The sequence below is a fragment of the Diaporthe citri genome (genome assembly GCF_014595645.1).
Source record: "Diaporthe citri strain NFHF-8-4 chromosome Unknown scaffold_11, whole genome shotgun sequence".
Lineage (NCBI taxonomy): Eukaryota > Fungi > Ascomycota > Sordariomycetes > Diaporthales > Diaporthaceae > Diaporthe > Diaporthe citri.
Genome location: NW_025064856.1, coordinates 1,588,765 through 1,610,995, shown reverse-complemented (window position 1 = coordinate 1,610,995; position 22,231 = coordinate 1,588,765). Strand labels below are relative to the sequence as shown.

At 53.8% G+C, this 22,231-nt stretch overlaps 4 protein-coding genes across 4 annotated transcripts; 1 reads left to right on the top strand and 3 right to left on the bottom strand.

Moving 5' to 3' along the window:
• Nucleotides 1-1,337: 1,337 nt before the first annotated feature.
• Nucleotides 1,338-1,760, bottom strand: INS49_004247 (uncharacterized protein; the record flags this gene model as incomplete). Its single annotated transcript, XM_043165037.1, has 1 exon — nt 1,338-1,760. The coding sequence occupies one exon, from the start codon at nt 1,758-1,760 to the stop codon at nt 1,338-1,340; it is 423 nt and encodes a 140-aa protein (XP_043018687.1).
• A 2,187-nt stretch (nt 1,761-3,947) lies between these two features.
• On the bottom strand, nt 3,948-5,525 carry INS49_004246 (uncharacterized protein; the record flags this gene model as incomplete). The annotated part of the gene is made up of 1 exon (XM_043165036.1): nt 3,948-5,525. One exon carries the CDS (start codon nt 5,523-5,525, stop codon nt 3,948-3,950), a length of 1,578 nt encoding a protein of 525 aa, XP_043018686.1.
• Nucleotides 5,526-6,127: 602 nt separating this feature from the next.
• Nucleotides 6,128-7,813, bottom strand: INS49_004245 (uncharacterized protein; the record flags this gene model as incomplete). The annotated part of the gene is made up of 5 exons (XM_043165035.1): nt 6,128-6,395; nt 6,452-6,849; nt 6,936-7,294; nt 7,356-7,623; nt 7,676-7,813. The coding sequence occupies 5 exons, from the start codon at nt 7,811-7,813 to the stop codon at nt 6,128-6,130; spliced, it is 1,431 nt and encodes a 476-aa protein (XP_043018685.1).
• Nucleotides 7,814-9,157: 1,344 nt separating this feature from the next.
• On the top strand, nt 9,158-21,891 carry INS49_004244 (uncharacterized protein; the record flags this gene model as incomplete). The annotated part of the gene is made up of 14 exons (XM_043165034.1): nt 9,158-9,363; nt 9,439-9,855; nt 9,916-10,141; nt 10,201-10,568; nt 10,770-12,567; nt 12,716-15,069; nt 15,289-16,546; nt 16,618-17,331; nt 18,005-18,305; nt 18,361-18,693; nt 18,837-18,981; nt 19,043-20,221; nt 20,420-21,706; nt 21,762-21,891. 14 exons carry the CDS (start codon nt 9,158-9,160, stop codon nt 21,889-21,891), a joined length of 10,716 nt encoding a protein of 3,571 aa, XP_043018684.1.
• Nucleotides 21,892-22,231: the final 340 nt, after the last annotated feature.

Genomic DNA, 22,231 nt, shown 5'->3' with positions numbered 1-22,231 from the left:
ATGTATTCAAGTTCACATGGAGCATGCACCCGCATGAGCACATTAGTGCCAGGACCTAGGTGTTTAGCAGCTATACGTGACAGACTTTTCGTGACTAGTAATAGAATGCTCAGACACCGTATTATCTGAGATTGTTTGTTTAAAACGATACGATAGCTTGCGATATTTGTGTTCGATACTAAGTGCTTGAACTTTTCGCTATGTGGGGCTATGGACAACGGGCCTCCCCTCATGCTCTTAGTACTGTACATGGCAAGCCTCGCATCATCATTGTGTGTACATAGTACGAATAAGAAACGTGACCGCACGTGTATGTCAACCATTTAATTGAAATCATGTTAATTTGAGAACTCGACACAGCCAGTCCGATTGTATACGTCCAGAGTATAAGTCCTGGTACGGTGGGTGCTATGTCAGTAGGGCTACGACGTCCGAATCAGTAAGAACATTCTAATTCATACCATGGGAGAGGACTATATGGAGGGCAATCGTCAGTTTACCTGGAGGTCTATATCGTGCAGGAATCGGCGGTTGATGCGTGGACACATGGTGCCATGGTGGTGACGAACGACGAACCTTTCTGTCGCAGTGATTCGTAGGGAGGCAACGTGGCATTTCACAAAAGAATGTGAACGGAACTAGAATTTTGACGAGGGCCAGCGCCAGATGAATACGAAGCTGACGCCGAGGCACGCTTAGACATCACCAATGCGCACTACCAGTGAGCGGTCTTGGCTACTAAGGGCGGGAAATGTTAGGTACGCTACACCCTTTAAGCGGTTCACAGTTAGCGGACAACACGAAGGTCTACTATGCCTAGAGGCTTATGGGAAGGAGTTCGGCGAGATGGCATGGGAGAAAATTACCTGACAGACGACTCGGTCCTTGTTACAGTACGTATATAGGTGCAAGCCACGGTAATGCTCTCGGCATTACAACGTCCCTCTTTTGGGTGTTTAATACAATAGGCTTTCTTGTGCCGTGACAGTCCTCTAATGTGCATGAAGAGAGTTAGCATTGGATCTATCTTCAGTCCAAAGTAGTGCACATCAAAATTGCAGGTGAGAAAATGGGAGCGTGGCACTGTGGCATAGATTGCGTAACAATGGCCGTCGAAGCATCGAATGCGTACACGAACAACTCAGGCACAGTTAACTCCTTCTTGATAGGTCCGAGGGTGCTCAACCGCGGATAGTACCAAAAACTGCTGGCGGAAAGCCTCAAGTGACGGGCTGGACCAAATTTCCATTTTAATTGTCATGAGACATAAAAGCTCCACTCAACTATTTACAAAAAACTGCCCGTTAACATCCCATACACCCCAAGAGCTACTTTCTTCAAGCCAACTCGATCCACATGTTGAAGTTGTCGCCCGTCTTCGTCACGGTGACAGTATCCTTGCCGGCATGGGGCAAGACCTTCTCCGCGAGGGTCTTGCCGCCGTACGAGATGCGGAACTTCAGGTTGCCCACGTTCTCGGGCGCAGAGGCCCAGAGGGTGAATTCGTATTTGCCGTTGCCGAGGTTCGTGGCCTGGAACTGGGCGTCCTGGCCGCCGCCCGTGACGCTGGTCTCGGGCCAGGGCAGGGTCTGGTCGAACGGGATCAGGCCGGCCTGTCTCTGGGAGAGGTCATCGCGGGCGGCGAGGTTGAGGCTGAGGTCGTCGCCGCGGCGGGCCACGGATGTGTCCTGCTGTGCGGGAGCGAGGGATGGGAGTGCGGCCGCGAGGGAGAAGAGGGTGGCGACGGCGAAGAAACGCATGGTGGGTGATTTTTTGATGTCTTTTCTGTGAATTGATACACGAAAGTACGAGCTGGTGTCAGTGAATTAGACAGGATGTGATTGCCTCTTAAAGAGAATAGTGAGCAAGAGAGCTCGGTCAGGTGAAGGGGTCGAGGTTCATGGCGATGCGCTTTATACCCGGGTATTCATCATCGGTCGGCGGTCGATCATGCAACAGTCCAGATCTAGAAACCGGGGCCGTATCCTTGATAGAGGTGGGATCTGCCATCGTTACTTCGTGCCGTTCCTTGCATAGGTACTGATAGAGTGCAAAATGACGTTTGACTCGCCTGGGTATATGATTTGCCGGGGGTTGCATGCAAAGAAGGCAGCTGTGAATGTTAAACGTATTGTGGTCCGATTGGTGGCTGTGTATTTGTGGATACAACATAGCATCAGCCGAGCAAACGGCCCTACGTGTTCAGAAATAGGAGGTTGCCAAGCGTTGCTCAGCCCAGTTTCCCCTCATCACCCGTCCCTATAGACAGTCTGATGTTAAGTGTTCCCCTGATTCGACGCCTAGTCCAGAGTTTAATCCGAATACGCGGATATTGGAGGGTCTGCGCCAGTCCTTCAACGCATACAACAACTCTCGCCAGCAGGTCACAGTGTCGCGTGTTCGGTGTGAAGGAGACTCCTTGCACTGAAATATCTCTTCGAATTGCAAAGGGGTTCATTGTACTTCACCCCAAGCCCTCATCCACAATTGCAACTTCAGTCTGTGTTTTGCTGGCAAAATAAACCCGGTGAAAAATTGCCAATGCTTGACCAGCCATAACCCATAATAATTGTGTTCTCTAGGAATGTCACCGAGAAGGCCCGCTATCTCATCTGTCGACCGAGAATCACGAATACGCGCATTGCATGTTGTTCCCTGGCCTGCGGTGGACGCCGCTCGCTGCTGGCTGCCAAATCTTGGAAGCCCCACTGACAGCCCTGCTTTCTGACCTTATTTCCACGTCAAAGGCTCGTGCAACAACATAAAGAACTGGCTGACAGATAATACCTGTCCGCTGATAAATCAAGGCGTCTCCACGACGAGTCCCGCATGTGGAATGTGACAATTCGCCGCTGGTCGAATGATATAAATTGTGCATCCAAACATTGAACCACCGCGCCCATCTCGACCGTAACCCCGGCCCACCACCTTCCGCTTATCGACCATCCCCCGCGCCTCCACAGGGATCCGCTGGGCCGAATCGGCCGATTCATTGAGCATTCGCCGGAAGGATACGGCTTGGGTAGGTTTTGTCGGATGGGACGGCCGCCATGGACCACCTCACTCCCGACGTACCAAAAATTTGTTCGGTGCCGATGGTCCTAGACCAAAGCAAGATGTTGAACAGCCGGATGATGCCCCCAAAGCCGTGCTGGCAGGCTGGGCACGTTGAATGCGACGCATGCACAGAGGGATTTAGCCGGCAGAAAGCTTTGTTGAATGACTTTGCCTGAGGGTTGTGCTCACGGACAAGTCGGCTCGCGCGAGTCTGGTGATAGAGGAATACGGTCGAAGGTGACAGCTCGGCGGGCAAGCTCAGGCTGGGATATTGATCATCTACCGAACCCTACATGCTTTTGGCCATGAGCCAGTACGGCGATAAAATAAGGAGCCAAAAATATGGTGGGTGATGGCACATGCTACGAAATGTGTCAGATCGCGAGAGTCAACAGGAAGGGTAGCTGTTGTCTCTGTTGTCGTCGTCGTCTGCTGGGGATGCCGATATTTCCGCCAAGATCCTGGCGTCTCCCCTCGGTGGTCAGACCAACGTACCAGGAAGTTCAATTTGGGATAATTCAAGCCGAGAGAAGTGGAAGAAAGCGCGATATATTTGAGCAGCATGGAACTGCCATTCCTGCAGCAGTCTCGCCGGACAAGCTGCTGGACTGAGGTCTGCAATTATGTGCCTGGTCCCAGGACACAAATGCTGAATAGCTATACTCGGAAGAATATTCGCCGGGCTGGTAGGTTGACCAGGGGAGGGAGTCTCAAAGCATTCATTATGGACGGCGATTGGAGTAGGCTTGAATTCTTCCATCCGGGGGTTTTGCATTTCAGCCGTGACAGTATACACCCAGGTTTGGTAGAGCGCAGGCTCGAGCCGTGGCAGGACTCGACATATTCCCAGCCTGGAGACTACCAGTTTCTCGTCACGGAGTAAGCCTTCATCAGCTCTCCAGCCTCGCAACCCTCAAGCGGCATCTCACAGCCTCGGCTCCCCTATTTGGTGTTCCAGGAGCACACACAACAGTGAAGTGATGGTGATCCCTCGCAGGATCAATATCCAAACCTTCGATGGCATCATACCGCTGCAGAAGCCTCACGATCGTGTATCCCGCCTCCGTCAACGCAAACTGCTGGCCAATGCAGATGCGAGGGCCCCCATTGAACGGCGCGTACGCCCACCCGGGCTTGGCCGTCTCCCACCGCTCCGGCACAAACTCATCGGCATCATGACCCCAGAGATCCTTTCTCCGGTGCATCACATGTGTCGAGAAATTCACCTCGGTACCCGCAGGGACAAAGACGGGAAGAGTCCCATCTGAACCTCCCCCGGTAGGCAGGGTTGTGTCGCTCACCGCCATGCGGCTGTTGAAGGCGACGATACTGTGCAGCCGTAGTGTCTCGTTCAGGACGTGCTGCAGGTACCGACATCCCTTCAGCTTCTGAAACGTGATATCACGCGTCGCAACATCTGGATCGGCGTCGTACGGGCCGAGATACTCGATGACGATGCTCCTGAGCTTGTAGAAGACACGCGGATTGCGGACGAGACAGTAGAACACCCAACTCATCAAGCTCGCTGTGGTGTCTCTCCCGGCTGCTAACATGCCGAGGACCTGCTCGCGCACCTCTGCAACATCCGTGCACCGCTCTCGGAGTGTGTTCAAAAAGTCGTATTTCGACCTTTTTGAGTCCATATTCAAGTCTGCCTCGCGGATAGAATCATCAATGAATGCATTGAGAATACCCATGCATTCTCTCAAATCCTTGTTTCCATACAACCAATAAAGACTTCGCAGCCGCATACGGATGCTCAGAACGGCTTGTAACCGTTCGAAAGCCCGATGGAACTCGTGTATGGGCGGTTCACCACTCAGTCGCGACTGCAGCGAGTGCGTGCTGTGCCCGAGAAAGAGTTCCGTGGCACTGTCAATAGTCAGACACGGAAAAAGCCCTGCCAGACAAACAGGCCTCGTCCAGCCCTGAGCATCAATGCCCGGCTGTTCAATACACGCCAAGAGAGTCTGCACATGGCCTTCCAGCATCTCCAGGTTGGAAATGTTTTCCCGCGCGAAGACAGGCCTCACCGTCTCGCGCGCCGACTGCCACGTCGCCCCGTCCACGGCAAAGATGCTGCGGCCCAGGATCATCTTCAGGTTCGTCTTCCTCGCGCGGCCCATGGCGAAGTCGCCGAACTGGCTCGCCAGCACGGCCTGGACGTTCCGCGGGTCGGCGGTGATGAGGTTTGAGGTCCCCAGGATGCGGATGCGGAACGTGTAGCGGCCCATGGCGTGGAAACGGTCGGTCACGAAGTCTGGTGTCCGCTGGTCGCGGTCTGCTGCGAGGCCGGCCCGGACCATGTCGAGGCCTAGGGGCCATCTTGTCGGCTCGAGGGGCACGTTGCCGCAGCCTAGGGCGCGAGCTTTGCGGGCATGCTGGATGGGGATGATGATGAGTGTATTGAAAAGATGTATGACGACGAGGGCAAGCCCCAATGTCAGAAGCAGTACTGGCATAGTCATGGCGGGCGCGGTTTGGTGGGAGTCTTGCGGTGAGGCTATCATAACATTGGGAGCTTGCTTGCATAGGTAATGCCATTCTAAGATGACTTAGAAGGTTCGCACTCCTCCGTTGTCAGCTTTTCATTGGACAACGCAATTGTTGACAACGTGCTTGGCCGGACGGACGGGATTGGCTCATGCAAGATCATTCTGTTATCTATGCACTTTTACCCTGAGCAGAGATGTGGATTCTTAGAGGTCCCGTCTGGGTCCGGCTCGCCGGATCATCCGAGCACTTCGAAATTCTTGACGCGATTCAGTAGCCCATTGTACTGCTAGATCGACGATAGCAATGGGCGGGTTCCTGGAGAGCTGCGCGTACTTTCTCTTGGCGGCATTTCCAGCGCTCGGCAGTTTACAATCAGTGAACGCTTCGAGCCGTTAGACACATGACTTGCGCTTCGTTCTGTAACCGCCAGGGGTCATCAGCGTCGTGGTTGTTGTAATCATACAAATCAGAAAGTGATGATTAGAGAAATAGAAGTTTAGGAAGGCAAAAAAAAAAAAAGGGGGGGGGGAAGGGGGGGGAAGGGGGGGGGGGATTCAAGGAGCTATCATTTAATCTATGCTTGGATCAAGGGCTGATACCAGCGAAACACGTTATCCGGGTCATAAAGCTTCTTCAGATCCCTCAACCTTTCCAATCGCCACGGCTCATATCCATACAACGCTTCCGGAGGATCCGGCATGGTCGACGTCGTGTTTCCGTAGTTGACATACTGTTGCAGTCTTCCATACCCAGAGACACGAATGAATTCCCTCTTCCACTCATCAAGATGTCCCTCAAAGGCAGTGCGGTCGTTCATATTGAACGGTGTTGCTGTCATCATCCTAAATTGATCAAGTTAGTGGTATGTGTGAAGGGTTCAGACCTGTCGTCTACTCACAGGAAATGGTTGCTGCCCCAGCGCCATGGGAAAGCTGTTGAATCATCCGGGAATTCACGGGTCTTGTGGTGAGGGAGGCACTCAAACATGGCACCAAACAGGCCCTTACCAGCCCACTTCTCGTTCATCGCCTTTAGGCTCTCGAAAAATGCCCTCGTGGTAGGCAAGTCGAAGTTCTCGATACTTACCGCACCCATCATCTTGTGCGGGGCTTTCGACCACACCTCGGGCTTGCTGAGGAGCTTGTTCATGCCGCCATATGTCGTCCATGGAAGCTCTGCCCAGGTTGTGATTGTCTTTCCGCTATGCTCCACAGGATTAAGCACCTCAAACTTCTTAACCCAAGCGTCGGCGGCTGCTTCAGCACCGGACCATACGAGGTTGACGAGTATGAGATTCTGTGGCGGCTGTCAGCTGGAATCCGTGAGCTCAATTAAATGGAGGAACACGCCTTTTTTCCTGATTTACTCTGCCTATTCCAAACAATGAAAATCGCGAGCTCAGGCGGCATAGTCTCATGGACATCATTCAGAACGGTGAATACTTCATCGCACTGATCCAACGTGTACTGCAGGTCCCATGTGCAGTGCTGACCGCCATGCCCTTGGGGAAAGACTTGGAATGTTGCTTCGACGGCAATGCCAAAGTTGTGCCCTGCACCACGAATAGCCCAGAAGAGGTCCGAATGGCTGTGCTCAGAAGCTATGACGATAGTCCCATCCGCAAGGACTAGTTTGCATGAGATCATGTTGTCGTGGAGAAATCCGTATTTTCCCTGTAACCTCCCCAGACCGGCACCGAAAGCAACACCTATAACACCAGTTGTTGGGCAAGAACCGACGTCTTTGTTTCAAATCAATTATTTAATTTACCGAGATGGGCATGGTACCATTATTTGACTTACTGACTTCCATCTTCTTACTCTCGAGAAAGCGCACGAAGTCATCTGTGATGACTCCGCCACCAACAGTGACATGCCGCTGCTCCTGATCGAAAGTCAGGCCATTTAGCGACCTCATATCAATCAAAATGCCATTTTCCAGGTGTCTCATTGTGGTTGTCACGCAATGGTGTCCAGCTCGTGGCGAGAAGGGTATCCCCCGCTCCCGCGCGTACTTCACAGTCGCGGCAACATCATCACATGTGCCCGGCCGAACTGCAACAAGATAGGTCTTGGCCACTATTAGTATATGGCGCTTCGAAGTTGGAAAGTCATTCACTTACAGGTCGTTCATATTCCGTAAATCTCAAGTTTGAATTTGCGAACTCGTCTGATGCATGCAGGAACACCTCGGCAGTAGAGGAGAGCCGCGACTTTAGTTCCGCCTGCAACACCAGGGCAAGGCCCTCCGTATCTGCCATCTTTCTAATATGATGGTAGCTTCCGAGAAATAATCTATACGGAGAGGGAGTGTGTGATCTGGTTTGGTACTGGTAACGATAATGATTAACTGTGAAACGATCCTGTGTCCCCGGATCTTCAGGGTCTATGTCTAGAGGATCTTCATGTACAAAAATCCTCAGACAGTGCGAATCGAGTGGATGGATAGAGACCCTTGTTGAGACCAGGACCAGGCCTATATGGTGCGTGCATACACGCTGTACCTGACAAGAGCGTGGGAGGGTCAAACGACTCCACACCGACCCGGAGTAGGAAAACCCAACTCACATGCATAGGGCACTGTACATGAACAAGAGAACAGACTTGTGCATCACGGTGGCTCAATTTGTGTTGAATTGGCTCATCAGATATTTGAGGAATTTCCGACGTTCTCAATTGCCATCTTGATGTTGCTGCGTTGAATCCAGCCGCCGCGGAAGCAACATAGCGAACCAACGGGTGGTGGATGACTGCACGAGTAAGGACATTTGTGTAGCCCTCTCACGAACTTCATGACCCCTGTCTTTCCGGCATCTCCAGAGATACGGGACCACAAAAGCTTGTTTCTGTCTCGCTCTGATAACGCGTCCGTATGAATCGTAGGGATTTCTGTTTCGGCCAGGGCTTCTCGAATAAGGATCTCTCGATGACCCCAACCCACGTGGCTGTCATCGTGCTTGAACCATTGGTATCCAAGCACTGAGAGTATATCTCGTTCTCCTCACCGCGGACGTCGATTCTTGTTGTGGCAAGCCAGGCCGCTGAAGATCACTCCACCACTCAAGCTCCGCCACCCAGGTACCGTCTTTACGCCGCGCCCTCCTCCGTTGCACAGGCCATGCTTCGCTATGTTGGGACCCACGGGTAATACTCACATGAGCGATATCAAAATGGGTGACTGAGATAAGCTGGGAGTTGGGGTCTTCGGAGAGCACGACGCTCCACATGGCTCACCCAATTGGAGCTGAGAAACCATGTGGTGTTGACCGCGGAAGATGGGGACTAGTTGGTCACCCTCGGGGGTATTGGATCGGACTGTAAAAGGGTTCAAGATCCGCAGCCATTTATAAAGACCAAACATGCCGTCAACGCCGCGTAGGATTGATTTGTTAGGGGAATAGTGAACTTGGGAGACGACTGGCTGTTTCCTTGCCGCGAGAGAAATTCCCGTCGTTCTGCTTTCTCCTTGATAAAAAACGGCTTGCGACTATTTTAATACCCGCCCCTCGTACAATCGTCGCACTACCTCTATAGCTTCTTCACTTGGTAAACAAGTCTCACAATCACTCCGAGGCGCAGTATCCAACTGCAGCTCATAACTCACAATGGCCACCCCATCCACAGCCACATTACAGCCCATTGCCATCATAGGCATTGGTATTCGAGCACCTGGTGATGGCTCGGACCCGGAGCGATTTTGGAATATGCTCTTGGAAGGCCGGTCCGCCAGAGCTGAGATTCCTGAAGATCGCTACAACATCGATGGTTTCTATCATCCTGACTCCGAGCGTCTAGGGAGTATCCAACCACGGTAAACCATCACCCAAACTCAAGAAGGATTTGGAGTGCGAGTATTTCTCACGAAGTTGACTGACCTTGAACATAGCCATGCACATTTCCTGAAGCAAGATTTCAAAACATTTGATGCGCCATTCTTCAGCGTGACGCCCAAAGAAGCAAAGGCCATGGACCCTACACATAGAATGCTTCTAGAAGCCACTTATGAGGGTTTCGAGAACGCGGGTCTCGGCCTGGATAAAGTGGCGGGGACCCTGACGTCCTGCTACATCGGCACATTCACAGGAGACTTCCCAAACCTCCAGGCTCGTGACAACGAGGGTCCCTCTATCTACCACGCCACAGGCCTTTCATCATCGCTGGCGTCAAATAGGTTATCATGGTTCTACGACCTCAAGGGCCCGAGTATGACAATTGATACCGCTTGCTCGTCAAGTCTGACAGCTTTCCACCTTGGTTGCCAAAGTATCAGGACTGGTGAGGCAGATATGAGCGTTGTTGCAGGGTAAGACCAGAAACCCTTAATTTGTTTGGGAGCATTTGCTGACCTATCCGATGTAACCAGGGCCAATTTGATGTTCGGCCCAGACATGTCCATTCTCCTTGGCGCCGCCAAGATTCTCTCGCCGGACGGCAAGTCCAAGATGTGGGACGCAGAGGCCAACGGCTTCTCGAGAGGTGAAGGCTTCGGCGTCACGATCCTTAAATCTCTGGACGCCGCCATCCGTGACGGCGACACCATCCGCGCCGTCATCCTCGCTCAGCCGCAAACGAGGACGGCAGGACGCCCGGTATCTCGCTGCCAAGCAGCGATGCACAACAGGCACTAATTCGAACAGCCTATCGCCAGGCCGGGGTGGACCCGTCTGACACGGGCTACGTTGAAGCTCACGGCACTGGAACCCAGGCCGGAGATCCTCTCGAAGCCAGCGCTATACTTGCTACCATCGGGCATAAGCGGACAAAGGATCTGTACGTCGGCTCAGTCAAGACCAACATTGGCCACCTTGAGGGAGCTGCTGGTGTAGCAGGCGTCATCAAGGCTGCTCTGACCGTTGAGAGAGGGGTCATTCCTCCCAACTTGTGGTTTGAGAAGTTGAACCCGCAGATCACCCTGCCAGCAAACGTCAGGATTCCGACGGAGCCTATGCCTTGGCCATTCGAGGGGCCTCGGCGTGCCTCCATCAACTCATTTGGCTTCGGAGGAGCTAACGCCCAGTAAGTACACTGTCATCCCTCGAGATAATGAATCGTATTGCCCCCGGACTGTGCCCTTGTCGAATTCCTCCCTTTCCACGAAGGCTGTACCGTTGCTTCTTGAATTTCTATTCGTTTTGCCCATCATCTCTTCCGAGTTTCATTCCTCTATTCGTCATTCTTCGAGTCGCGAAACTTTCTCCGGATGCTAATACATACCAGTGTCGTTCTTGAGGATGCATCATCCTATATTTCCCGCAACGGACTCAACGGGAAGCATTCCACCGTCAGCCCGCCCAAGCCACTTACAAATGGCCACTCAAACGGCCTCACGAATGGAGATGGAGTCCATAGCGACCCCAAGCCTAAAGTCTTCGTCGTATCGTCCAACGATAAAGAGGGCGTTTCGCGTAATGCGGAACGCCTGACCTCGTACCTCACCTCTGCTAAGTCTAGTTCAAAATACGACTTCCTCGGAAATCTCGCCTACACGCTCGCCACAAAACGTTCCGTGCTCCCATGGAAGTCCTTCGCCATAGCGTCTTCGATTCAGCAACTGAGCAACAATCTCGCCCCTTCCGCTCTCTGCACACCTCTGCGATCATCCTCTACCTCCGACCCACGCCTAGCGTTCGTCTTCACCGGCCAAGGCGCACAGTGGTCCGCCATGGGTAAAGGCCTTTCCATCTACCCAGCTTTCCAAGCAAGCATGGATGCCTCCGAGAGGATGCTGCGCTCCGACCTCGGCTGCCCGTGGAGCCTGGCAGAAGAACTGGGCAAAGGGTCAGAAGAGGAAAGCAATCTCCGCAGGACCGACTACAGTCAGCCGGCCTGCACAGCCATACAGATCGCATTAGTGGATCTCCTTCGCTCGTGGGGAATCAAGCCCGTGGCTGTGGTGGGCCACTCGAGTGGTGAGATTGCTGCGGCGTACTGTGCTGGTCTCATCAGTCACGCGGCTGGTATCAGGGTCGCTTGGCTGCGTGGACAGGTATCGGCAACTGTGGCCCAGAATGGGAAGAAGGGAGGTATGTTGGCTGTGAGTGCCAGCGGAGAGTCCCTCCAAGAGACACTCGATGGGCTGCAGTCAGGCAAGGCCATCGTCGGATGCTTGAACAGTCCGAACGCCTGTACTGTCTCCGGCGACGCCGCAGCAGTCGACGAGTTGCAAGAGAAGCTCCACGCGGCGAAAGTCTCCTGCACCAGACTTCCTATGGACGTTGCTTACCACTCATTCCACATGGAGTCTGTTCGGGGGCAGTATGAGGCTGCTCTGTCAGGCATCCCACACGTCGCCTCCGAGGAGACCATCCCTATGTTCTCATCCGTGACAGGCGCTCTTGTCACGCCCGAGGATATGTCCCGCTCGTACTGGATCGAGAACCTGGTCAAGCCCGTCGACTTCACTGGTGCAACAACTGCGCTGCTGAACTACACCAAAGAGAAGCGTACCACCCACAAGCGCCGCGCGTTTGCAGACATCTTCGTCGAGATTGGTCCACACTCTGCGTTGCGCAGCTACATGCTGGATATATTCGAGAACAGCGAGACCAAGTTCACAGACTTGTCTTATGAGTCCATGCTTCGCCGGAAGTTTGACGGCGCCCAGACTGCGCTCCAGGCAATGGGGAATCTGTGGGTCAAGGGTTTCAACGTGGACCTGAACAAGGTCAACGGGGTGGGTGTCGGCTCACCGTCCACCAAGATGCTCGTCGATTTGCCCCCGTACTCCTGGAATCACTCCCTCACATTCTGGGACGAGTCACACCTCAGTAAAGCCTACCGTCTCCGTGAGAAGCCCCGGCTAGATCTTTTGGGCTACCCCGTAGCCGGCGTTCCGGACCCGACTTGGCGCAACTTCCTGCGGTGCAACGAGAACCCCTGGATCCGGGAGCACAAGGTGCAGGGAAATATTCTGTACCCTGGCGCTGGTATGCTGGTCATGGCTATCGAGGGCGCCAAGCAGCTCGCAGAATCAACCAACAAGAATGAGGTCATCTACGGCTACGAATTGCGAGACGTCAGTATCGTCACCGCTCTCCGTACCTGATACGGAGAAAGGCGTCGAGGTCATGGTGCAATTCCATCCTCGCAGGACGGGTACCAAGGCCCCTCCGTCGACCTCATTAAATGAGTTCACCGTGTCCTCATGGTCTGAGGATACCAAGGAATGGGTTGTCCATGCCAGAGGTATGGTGTCGGTCACGTATGCCTCGTCGCTGTCGCCTGCGATGCAGAACGAAATTGAGCTGGAGAATTCTGCACGCAAGGCCGACTTCATCAAGAGCAAAGAGATCTGCCAGCAGCCAGCTCGCAGCTTCTTGTATGACACTGTTGAAACCGTGGGCATGCAGTACGGCCCAACATTCCGCAACATGACGGAACTGTACGCTGGTCCCAATGCCTCCTACGGCGTCATCAGCGTGCCGGACACCAAATCCATTATGCCTATGGGCTTCGAATATCCGTCTGTGATCCACCCCGCCACGCTGGACTCGATGCTACACCTCCTCTTCCCCTCTATTTCCGGCGCGGAGCAGAACATATCGGAGGCGGTCGTGCCCATCTCCTTCGACCGCGTGTTCGTGTCCGCTGATATACCTAACACGCCTGGAACAAGCCTCCACGGCATATCAACTGCCAAGAAGATGAGCTACACGACCTGGACGTCTTCGATAACGATCTCCGACGAGAGCTATGCGAAGCCCCTAGTCATCATGGAGGGACTTGGTCTCGCATCCATCGGCGGCGATAACACTACCAGCGCCATCGAGACGAGAGCCTCTTGTTTTGAGCAGGTCTGGCACGAGGACGTTGACCTGCTAGTGCCTTCGCACATTAAGGAGCTGGTATACAAGCGCACGATCCCCAACGCGGACGACGAGTCAGTGCTGGACCTGCTCGAGTATGTGTGCCTGGTCCACATTGTTCGGTGTCTCGACTGGCTGCAGACCCCCGAGGGTAAGGCTCACATGCCCGAAGATGGCTTCTGGAAGTTATATGTCGAGTGGATGGAGGTTGTCAAGGCTGTCTTCCCGCCCCTGGACGCGGACCCAGCTGCTGTGGAAGCTAAACTCAAGTCTGCCAGAGAGCGTATAGCTCTGTCTGAAAGTGGCGATATTACTGTACAGATGGTTGACCGCATTGGTGAGAACTTGGTCAATATTTTCATGCACAAGGTTGAGCCCCTGCAGGTCATGACAGAGGGCGACTTGCTCTACACTTTTTACCGCGGTGCTTTCGGCACGTCGTTCAACAGCAATGTCGCGGAGTATGTTGGCCTCGTAGCAGACAAGAATCCCGGCCTGTCCATCCTTGAGATTGGCGCCGGGACAGGTGGCACCACTTACCACGTCCTCGAGCGACTCCGTAACGAGGATGGCTCATCCAAGGCCAAGAAGTATTTCTTCACGGATATCTCGCCCGGCTTTCTCGGCAAGGCACAGGACCGTTTCATCACCGATGCGTCTATCATGGAGTTCGGCACGTGCAACATCGAGAACGACCCCATCGAGCAAGGCTTCCAGCCCGAGACGTTCGATCTGATTGTCTGCGCGAACGTTTTGCATGCTACCAAGAGCATCCAGGAGACTTTGCAGCACTGCCGCTCGCTTCTCAAGCCAGGCGGAAAGCTCGTCCTGTCAGAGGTTACCATCAAGCGTATTTTCTCTGGCTTTATTATGGGTCCTCTCCCTGGTTGGTGGCTTGGTGAGGCCGATGGCCGCAAGGGCGGCCCACTGATGGATGTTGGGGAGTGGGAGGCCGCGCTGAAGAAGGCCGACTTCTCTGGTGTTGACATGGATGTCCGCGGCGACCGTGAGACGTCAAACGAGCCCGTGTCTCTCATTGTGTCAACCAAGCCAGCTACTTCGAGGCCCAAGCCAGCGAGTAACTACGCCATTGTCAGCGGTGTGTCGGCGCAGTCCAGAACGCTAGCCACTGCCCTTCAGACCACTTTCGAGGCAGCTGGTTTCAGTTCTTCGGTGACCGGGTGGGGGAGCTTCACAGAGGCAGACATCGCTGGCAAGTACTGCGTCTCGTTTGCTGAGTGGGACACAACCCTGCTCGCCAACCTGACGGATGAAAACTGGGCCAAGCTGCGCCAGATGCTCGACAAGTCAGCCGGCACGCTCTGGCTGACGGGCGGTGCAGCCATGGATTGCACACACCCCATGCAGTCCCTCATGGTTGGCCTGTCGCGTGCAATCCGCAACGAGGACGCAGGGACCCTGCTGGCGACCCTCGACATCGATGCTCCCGAAACCCTCAAGGACATTGACGCGGTAGCCGATGCCATCCTTCGTGTGGCGGTGGACCACAGCCGAGGCGACAGGGAAGACGGAGAATTTGCTGCGCGAAGTAAAACAATTTTCGTTCCTCGTGTCGAGAGGGTTCCCAAGATCGACGCTTCGCTCCGCAGATATGAGGCTAAGGGTGAGCCTGAGTTGGTCTCGTTCGCGGGCTGCGGCCGTCCTCTCAAGTTGACCATCAAGACCCCCGGTCTCTTGGACACTTTCCGTTGGTACGTGTTCTGAGCGCTTTATCCTTTCCTGCTTCGCATCGGACCATTTTCTTGTCGACATGGTATTCCTTTGCTGCGCTGGTGTTTCCCCGACACAAGTCTTACGGGGAATAATCTTCATGCATGAGAAAACTTGACCTCCCGAAGTCGAGCTTGGCCCTGGAGTTTTACCGGTGTAGTTGCCTTTGTGAGACCATACTGATTTGTGACTTCTTCCAGGGAGGAAGACGAGACGTACTATACGCCGCTGCCGGACGACTGGATCGAGGTCCAAGTCAAGGCCGTCGGTCTCAACTTCAAGGACGTGCTCGTCGCACTGGGTAACTTGAATGAGAACAAACTCGGTGTCGACGCCTCGGGTATTGTCACTCGTGTTGGCAAGGACGTGACAGGTTTCAAGCCAGGTGACCGCGTCATGACCGCCTCGTGCGATACCTTCGCCACCTACCTACGCTTCCCGAGCCAAGGCGCTATTTCCATGCCTGATTCGATGAGCTTCGAGGATGCAGCCTCTACGCCGCTGATCTTCTTGACTGCATATTACGCTCTTGTCACGGCTGGTGGACTCGTGAAGGGCGAGACGATTCTTATACATGCAGCTGCGGGCGGTGTCGGGCAGGCGGCGATCATACTGGCTAAACATATCGGCTGCGAGATCTTCGCCACTGTTGGGTCTGAGGAAAAGAAGAAGCTAATCATGAGCCAGTACGGTATCCCTGAGGACCACATCTTCAGCTCCCGAGACACCAGCTTCGCCAAGGGCATCATGCGTGCCACCGGTGGTCGTGGAGTTGACGCCGTGCTCAACTCACTTGCGGGAGAGTCTCTGCGCCTGTCCTGGCACTGTCTAGCCAAGTTCGGCCGATTCCTTGAAATTGGAAAAGCAGACTTATTCGCCAACACTGGCCTGGACATGAAGCCATTCTTGGACAACAAGAGCTACATCGGAGTCAACTTGCTCGACTTCGAGAATAATCCGACTCCTCGGGCCGTCGCTCTATGGACCGACGTGGCCCGTATGATTCAGAACAGCTCGCTGAAACCGGTATCTCCCGTGCAGCTATTCACCATGGCGGAGGCGGAGAAGGCATTCCGGTATATGCAGACTGGTAAGCACATGGGCAAGGTTGTTGTCAGAGTGGACGACACCGACATGGTCCCAGCTGTGCCTCGCACCCCTCAGGTGGGTGTCATAGGAGATGCGACCTACGTGGTGGCGGGTCTGGGTGGTATCTGCCGTGAGATTGGCCGCTGGCTCGCAGACAAGGGTGCCAAATCCATTGTCTTTCTGTCGCGAACAGCGAAGAGTGGCGTCGGGAACGCCGAGTTTTCCGAGGAGCTGCGTAAGACGTATGGCGCCAACATTGTCGCTTTCGACTGTGACGTTGGTGATGTAAAGGCTCTTGCTGGTGTCCTTGAGCAGTGCAGTGCCCTGCCGCCGATCAAGGGTTGTGTCACTGGTGCTATGGTGCTGGACGTAAGTCAACCCCTAACATCGCAATTTGATATTTACGAACCTTGTTTTATACTGACATGAGCGCATGGTAGGATGTCCTCTTTGACAAAATGACGGCTGCTCATGTTCGCAAGACCGTTGGCCCCAAGGTCCACGGAACATGGAACCTGCACGACCAGCTACCAAAAGACTTGGACTTCTTCGTGATGCTCTCCTCCCTCGCAGGAGTGATGGGCCACCGAGGCCAAGGCAACTACGGCGCGGGAAACATCTTCCAGGACTACTTCGCCAGCTACCGCCGGTCGCTCGGCCTGCGCGCCACGACCATCGACATCGGCTACCTGCTCTCGGTCGGCTTCGTCGCCGAGCACGACGAGTACGTGGGCCACGTCAAGGCCATGGGCCTCAAGGTGATGCGTAACAGCGACCTGCACGGGCTGCTGTCCATCGCCATGGAGGACCCTCGGACACACCCTGCGCAGATCATGTGCGGCCTGCCGTTCAATGAGTACTCTGAGGCCTGGTATTGGATGAACGACGGGCGGTTTGCAGCTTTGCGGAACCGCGCAGAGGGCGCGGGTGCAGGATCTGGATCGACTATCTCATTGCGCGACGAGCTCGTGCGCTGTGCGGACCGCGCGACTGCAGTGGATCTTATCACGGCTGCGATGGTAGAGAGGTTGGCTAAGCTGATGATGATGCCTGAGAGTGACGTGGACGCTGGGAAGGCACTCAGCATGTACGGTGTTGACTCGCTAGTGGCGGTTGAGGTTCGTAATTGGATCGCCCGTGAGACCGGCGTCGATGTGAGCGTGTTTGACATCATGGCACATATTCCCATGCGGCAGCTGGCTGCAGACTTGGCTGGGAAGTGTAAATTGTTGGCACCGGAGGCAATGTGATTTTTGGGTGCGTTATAATATCACCATCCAAACACTTGTGGGCGTTCAAACCTCTTCTTTTGTGATTCACCTGCTCATGCAAAGCCTTTGACACAAATCTTGGTGTTACCATACTTCGCATTGTTAGTGTCTTCGCGAAGGAGCATTCACACCGTTTCCCTCCGAAATGTGAGAGGTATTGCAGTAGAGTTAGAAGGAGAGCAGTGATTAGGTGCTCATATTTGAACTGAAAGTTTCAAGGTTTAGACCTTGGCCGCAATAAAGTAGGAAGTGCAATTTTAACGGTATTGCTACAGAGCTGGTATAACTGCCATCAGTAGGAATTACATCGTAATTAGACTCGTAGTATTCCCAATTTAGCATACTTAGATGTGTCAATAGAGAGGAAACGAAAAGAGGTTATTATACCCCGAGGTATATCCGACCACGGGTTAGACTGGTAGCTGAAAACACATTGGTAAATATGCTGTGCAACCTGATATTGCCACATCAGCAGGCGGGGGAAAAGGATTGACCAGGGTCCGGCTGGGCAACAGAAGAACATGAGAGCAGGTTTGACTCAATCAACGCTATCTAGAAGGATACCACATACGCCGTAGAGCGCTCAGCAACGGAGACCGGACATGCAGAGGCTATTCGCTGCTGGCAAACAATAGGAAATGACGTGTCAGGCCTGCTAGAGATAGTTCGGAAGACCCAGGACGAGAAGAAACGCGACGGTTTGCTCGACTGGCTGTGCAGGCTCGATCCTTCAGAGGCGTATAATGCGGCCCGCGACAAGCATACGAGGGGTACCAGCGATTGGCTGATCAGGGACAGCGAGGAATACAAGGCGTGGGAAACATCTGCTAGCTCTCTGCTATGGCTCAGTGGAAAGCGTACGTCCCAGTGTTATTATTCGTGCCTTCGAGTTCTTCTTCTAACCGCGCGCAGCTGGTTGTGGTAAATCAATCCTGAGCTCGTCCGTCATCATGCACCTCCGGGATCAGTATGGATCGGACCCGCGAACTGCTTTTGCATACTTCTTCTTCAGCTTTTCGGACACAAATAAGCAAAAAGTGGACGGAATGCTCGCGTCATTTCTAAAGCAGATCTATGCTAGAAGGCCTGACACACCAGATCTCGTTCAAAATCTTCGCGAATACAAGGCAAGAGGCGAGCTTCCAGACACTAAGACCCTAGAAGCCGCAATATTAGCCACAGCACACCGATTCTCGGCAACTTTTATCATCATTGACGCCCTGGACGAATGCCCATCCGTGCCCGGTGAGCGAGAGAAGCTTTTGACTAGCCTTCGTGCCTCATTTCCGCTATGCCTCGCAATATGCACGTCTTTTGCACAATTCGAGCAGAAAGAGATATCGATACGACGATATGCAGCCTCCTCTCTGAACCTTCGAGAGCTAAAGTTGACTTAACGACTCACTGGGATAGCCTGAACCACGATATCGGCCTGGATATAGATGAAACACTTGCATCGAATCACTACAAAGGTTGGCCTTGTGATCTGAAGAATTACGCAAGAAAACTGCTGATTGAAAGGGTGGACGGAATGTAGGTCACGAGAGAAGTCCTTACATGCACGTATTACAGTTGTATCTAACAGTCCCCACAGGTTTCAATGCGCCTTTTGCCAATTCGAAGCCCTCCGCATGGAGGATCTCTCATCTGAGGACTCCATTCGTAAGGAACTCGAAGCCCTCCCGATAGGGCTTGATGAAACATATGGCAGGCTGTTCTTGAGTCTAAACGAGCACTTTCGAACCCAGATCATAAGCGTACTTAAGTGGCTCACATCATCAAACAGGGACTTGAGACTCGAAGAGCTCGCAGAGATTTTCATCCTCCGCCCCGAAAGCGAAGTAGTCTTTAACAAGACGTATGGGCTGCTTGAGAAGGTAGGCTTCATGAAATACATTTCCAGTTTGATTGTTATTCAAACATTTCCAGATAGGTTCGGCCATCTCCAGGAGGACACCTATATCCGTCTAGCCCACTTCACGATCAAGGAGTACCTTATGTCTAGCCGGATTGCGACCACCCAGGCAAAGTGCTTCGCTTTCACCGCGACTGACGCCCATTTACACATCGCCCACTCATCTCTTGTCTACTGCCTGCACTGTATCAGTCTTCCCGATGAAGATTTGTCCGACCTCGAGCTCAAAAACTATGCTTTCGTGAACTGGATGTTTCATCTCGAAATGGTACCGAGGGAGCTATGGTCGGCCGAAATCGCCAACCTCGCTGCGCGTGCACTCGCAACGCGCAGCAAGAGCCTGCGCATAACTCTTGAAGAACAAAACACTACGTCTGATTCCTTCATAGTAGATTCCTTCAGGGAATCTTTGTTGACGGGATACAATATCGGATTGGAGCCCCGTCTCGCACTGCTAAAACCGCATCCTTACACTGCCCTGAATGGATATTTCAATCTCGCCCAATTTTTAGTTGGTGAAGACGCCGGCACAAATACATACTTGACGCAGGAAGACATGGACATGGCACATTACTATGCGGCGCCTTCAGGTTGCAATGCCCTGGTCCAGCTTCTCATGGACAAAGGAGCTAACTGCAACTCCGAGATCGAAGAGATGGGAGCCGCATTGCACGCGGCGGCAATTCAAGGGCACATTGCGATCGTCGGCTCCCTCCTCCATAGAGGCGCCAACGTTAATGCTCAATATGGCAAATGCGGCTCGGCTTTACAGGCCGCTGTATCAGGCAATCACCTCGACGTGGTGCGGCTGCTCGTAAGCAGCGGCTCCGATATCAATGCATCATCGAACGAAGTTGGGTGCGCCATCACGCTGGCTGTACCTGCAGAAAGGTTTCAGAGAGGACATCAAGGCAATCTCGAATGCCTTCGCTTTCTCCTCGACAACGGCGCCGATATAAATAGGCAATGTCCAGTTCGTGGGGCTGCACTACATCATGCGGCTCGGAACACACGAAAACCTGATGATGTTGAATGTGTCCTTCTGCTGCTGGAGAGAGGCGCCGATGTCAATCTCTTGTGCGCGCAATACGGTTACCCGCTTCACGCAATGTGCGAAGGGTTTGCAGGTCCATCGGAGATCGAGCTTTTGCTGAACAATGGCGCTAATGTCAACGCTTTCGGCGGCAGATACGGCACTGCACTCCAGACTCTATTTTCCACTCCCTGTGATGATGCCCAGAAGCAGAGGGACGTCGCGAAGCTCTTGGTCGACAGAGGTGCCGATATTAATGTGCAAGGCGGGTTGTGGGGAAGCGCACTGCAGGCGGCTTGCGCGATTCGGCCCCGCGTCGAGAATGCGCAGTTCCTGCTGGAGAATGGCGCCGACATGGGCTTCGAGGGCGGAGCTGAGGGCCACGCCCTGCAGGCGGCTTGCTACGGCAACAACTCACAGATTGCGCGGCTCTTGATCGACATAGGTGCGAATGTCAACGTCTCCGGAGGCGTGTCTGGAAGCGCCTTGCAGGCGGCCGCCCGACACAGTGACGCCCCGTTAGTGGAACTTCTCCCGAGAAAGGGTGCTGATGTAAATAGGCTGGGCGGCTTCTACGGCACGGCGCTCCAGGCGGCTTGCGCGCGCCAAGACATCGACATCGTAAGCATCCTGCTCGATCACGACGCTGAAGTCAATGTCGACGGCGGGCATCACGGGACAGCCCTTCAAGCGGCCTGCGGTAAATATCAACCAGATCCAGAAATCGCACATCTGTTGATTGAGCACGGTGCAAACATCCACCAGCAGGGTGGCATGTTCGGCAGCGCTTGGCACGCCGCTGCAGCGGCGAACTATAATGAGACCCTATCACTGTTGCTGCTGGGGCACGGCATCGATATCGATGACGCACGTGGGCGAAAGTATGCCACGGCCCTACACGCGGCGCTTGAGTCCGATTCGCTTAACTATGAGCGCCTAGAAGGGTATTCGCTCTTCTCCTGCAGCCCAGGGTGCTCTTCGATTGACGCCGGGGACCCAGAGCCGCGGTTTAGGAGGCTCGGCTTTCTGCTTAATCACGGCGCCAACGTCAATGTCGGAGGTGGGGATTACGGCTTCCCGCTGAAATCTGCGTGTGCAAACGAGACAGAGGAGGGCGAGATGCTAACAAGATACCTACTGGAAAGGTGCCCTGAAGTCGAGGTCAACGCCGAAGGTGGTGTATTTGGCTCGGCTCTGCAGGCGGCGGCGCACTCGGGACAGACGGACTCGGTGCGCATGCTGCTGGATAGGGGGGCCAATGTCAACAAGCGGGGGAATACACCGCAGCGGACTAAACGCTGCTACCTTCCGTGGGTACTGGGATATTGTTGAGGTGTTGCTCGAGAGGGGGGCAATCCCGGACAGCCGGCCCGACAAGGTGTGGCTCGAGGATGTCCGGGCTCGGCTTGTCCGGGGAGCTATGGAGCGATATTGGAAGTTCTGGGAGAAGACGGGCAGCCAGTGGAACGGCGGGCAAGCACAAAACGAAGGTTAGGGCTAGTGACAGATGTGGCTCTCAACCTACTAGTATACTTGCGTGCCCTAATCACCCTTTGTTTACCGGAAACTTGTCACTGGTATGTCCTCAGGATGGCTGTATCTTGTTTGACACTTGATGCATGGCTTACATGAAGCCAAAACTCCTAATTTCGATAAATTCATGAGAAAATGAGGGGGGATCAGCTTTGTGGGCTTTCGAGTGCCAGAGTGGAATATGTGTCCGGGTAGGCTAAATTGCAACACAGGCAAAATAAAAAGAAAGGCGCCGCTCAAATACACAAGTCGCTCATAGACGACGGCCTGACTGTCGACACAAATCTTCGACTTGTGTTTGC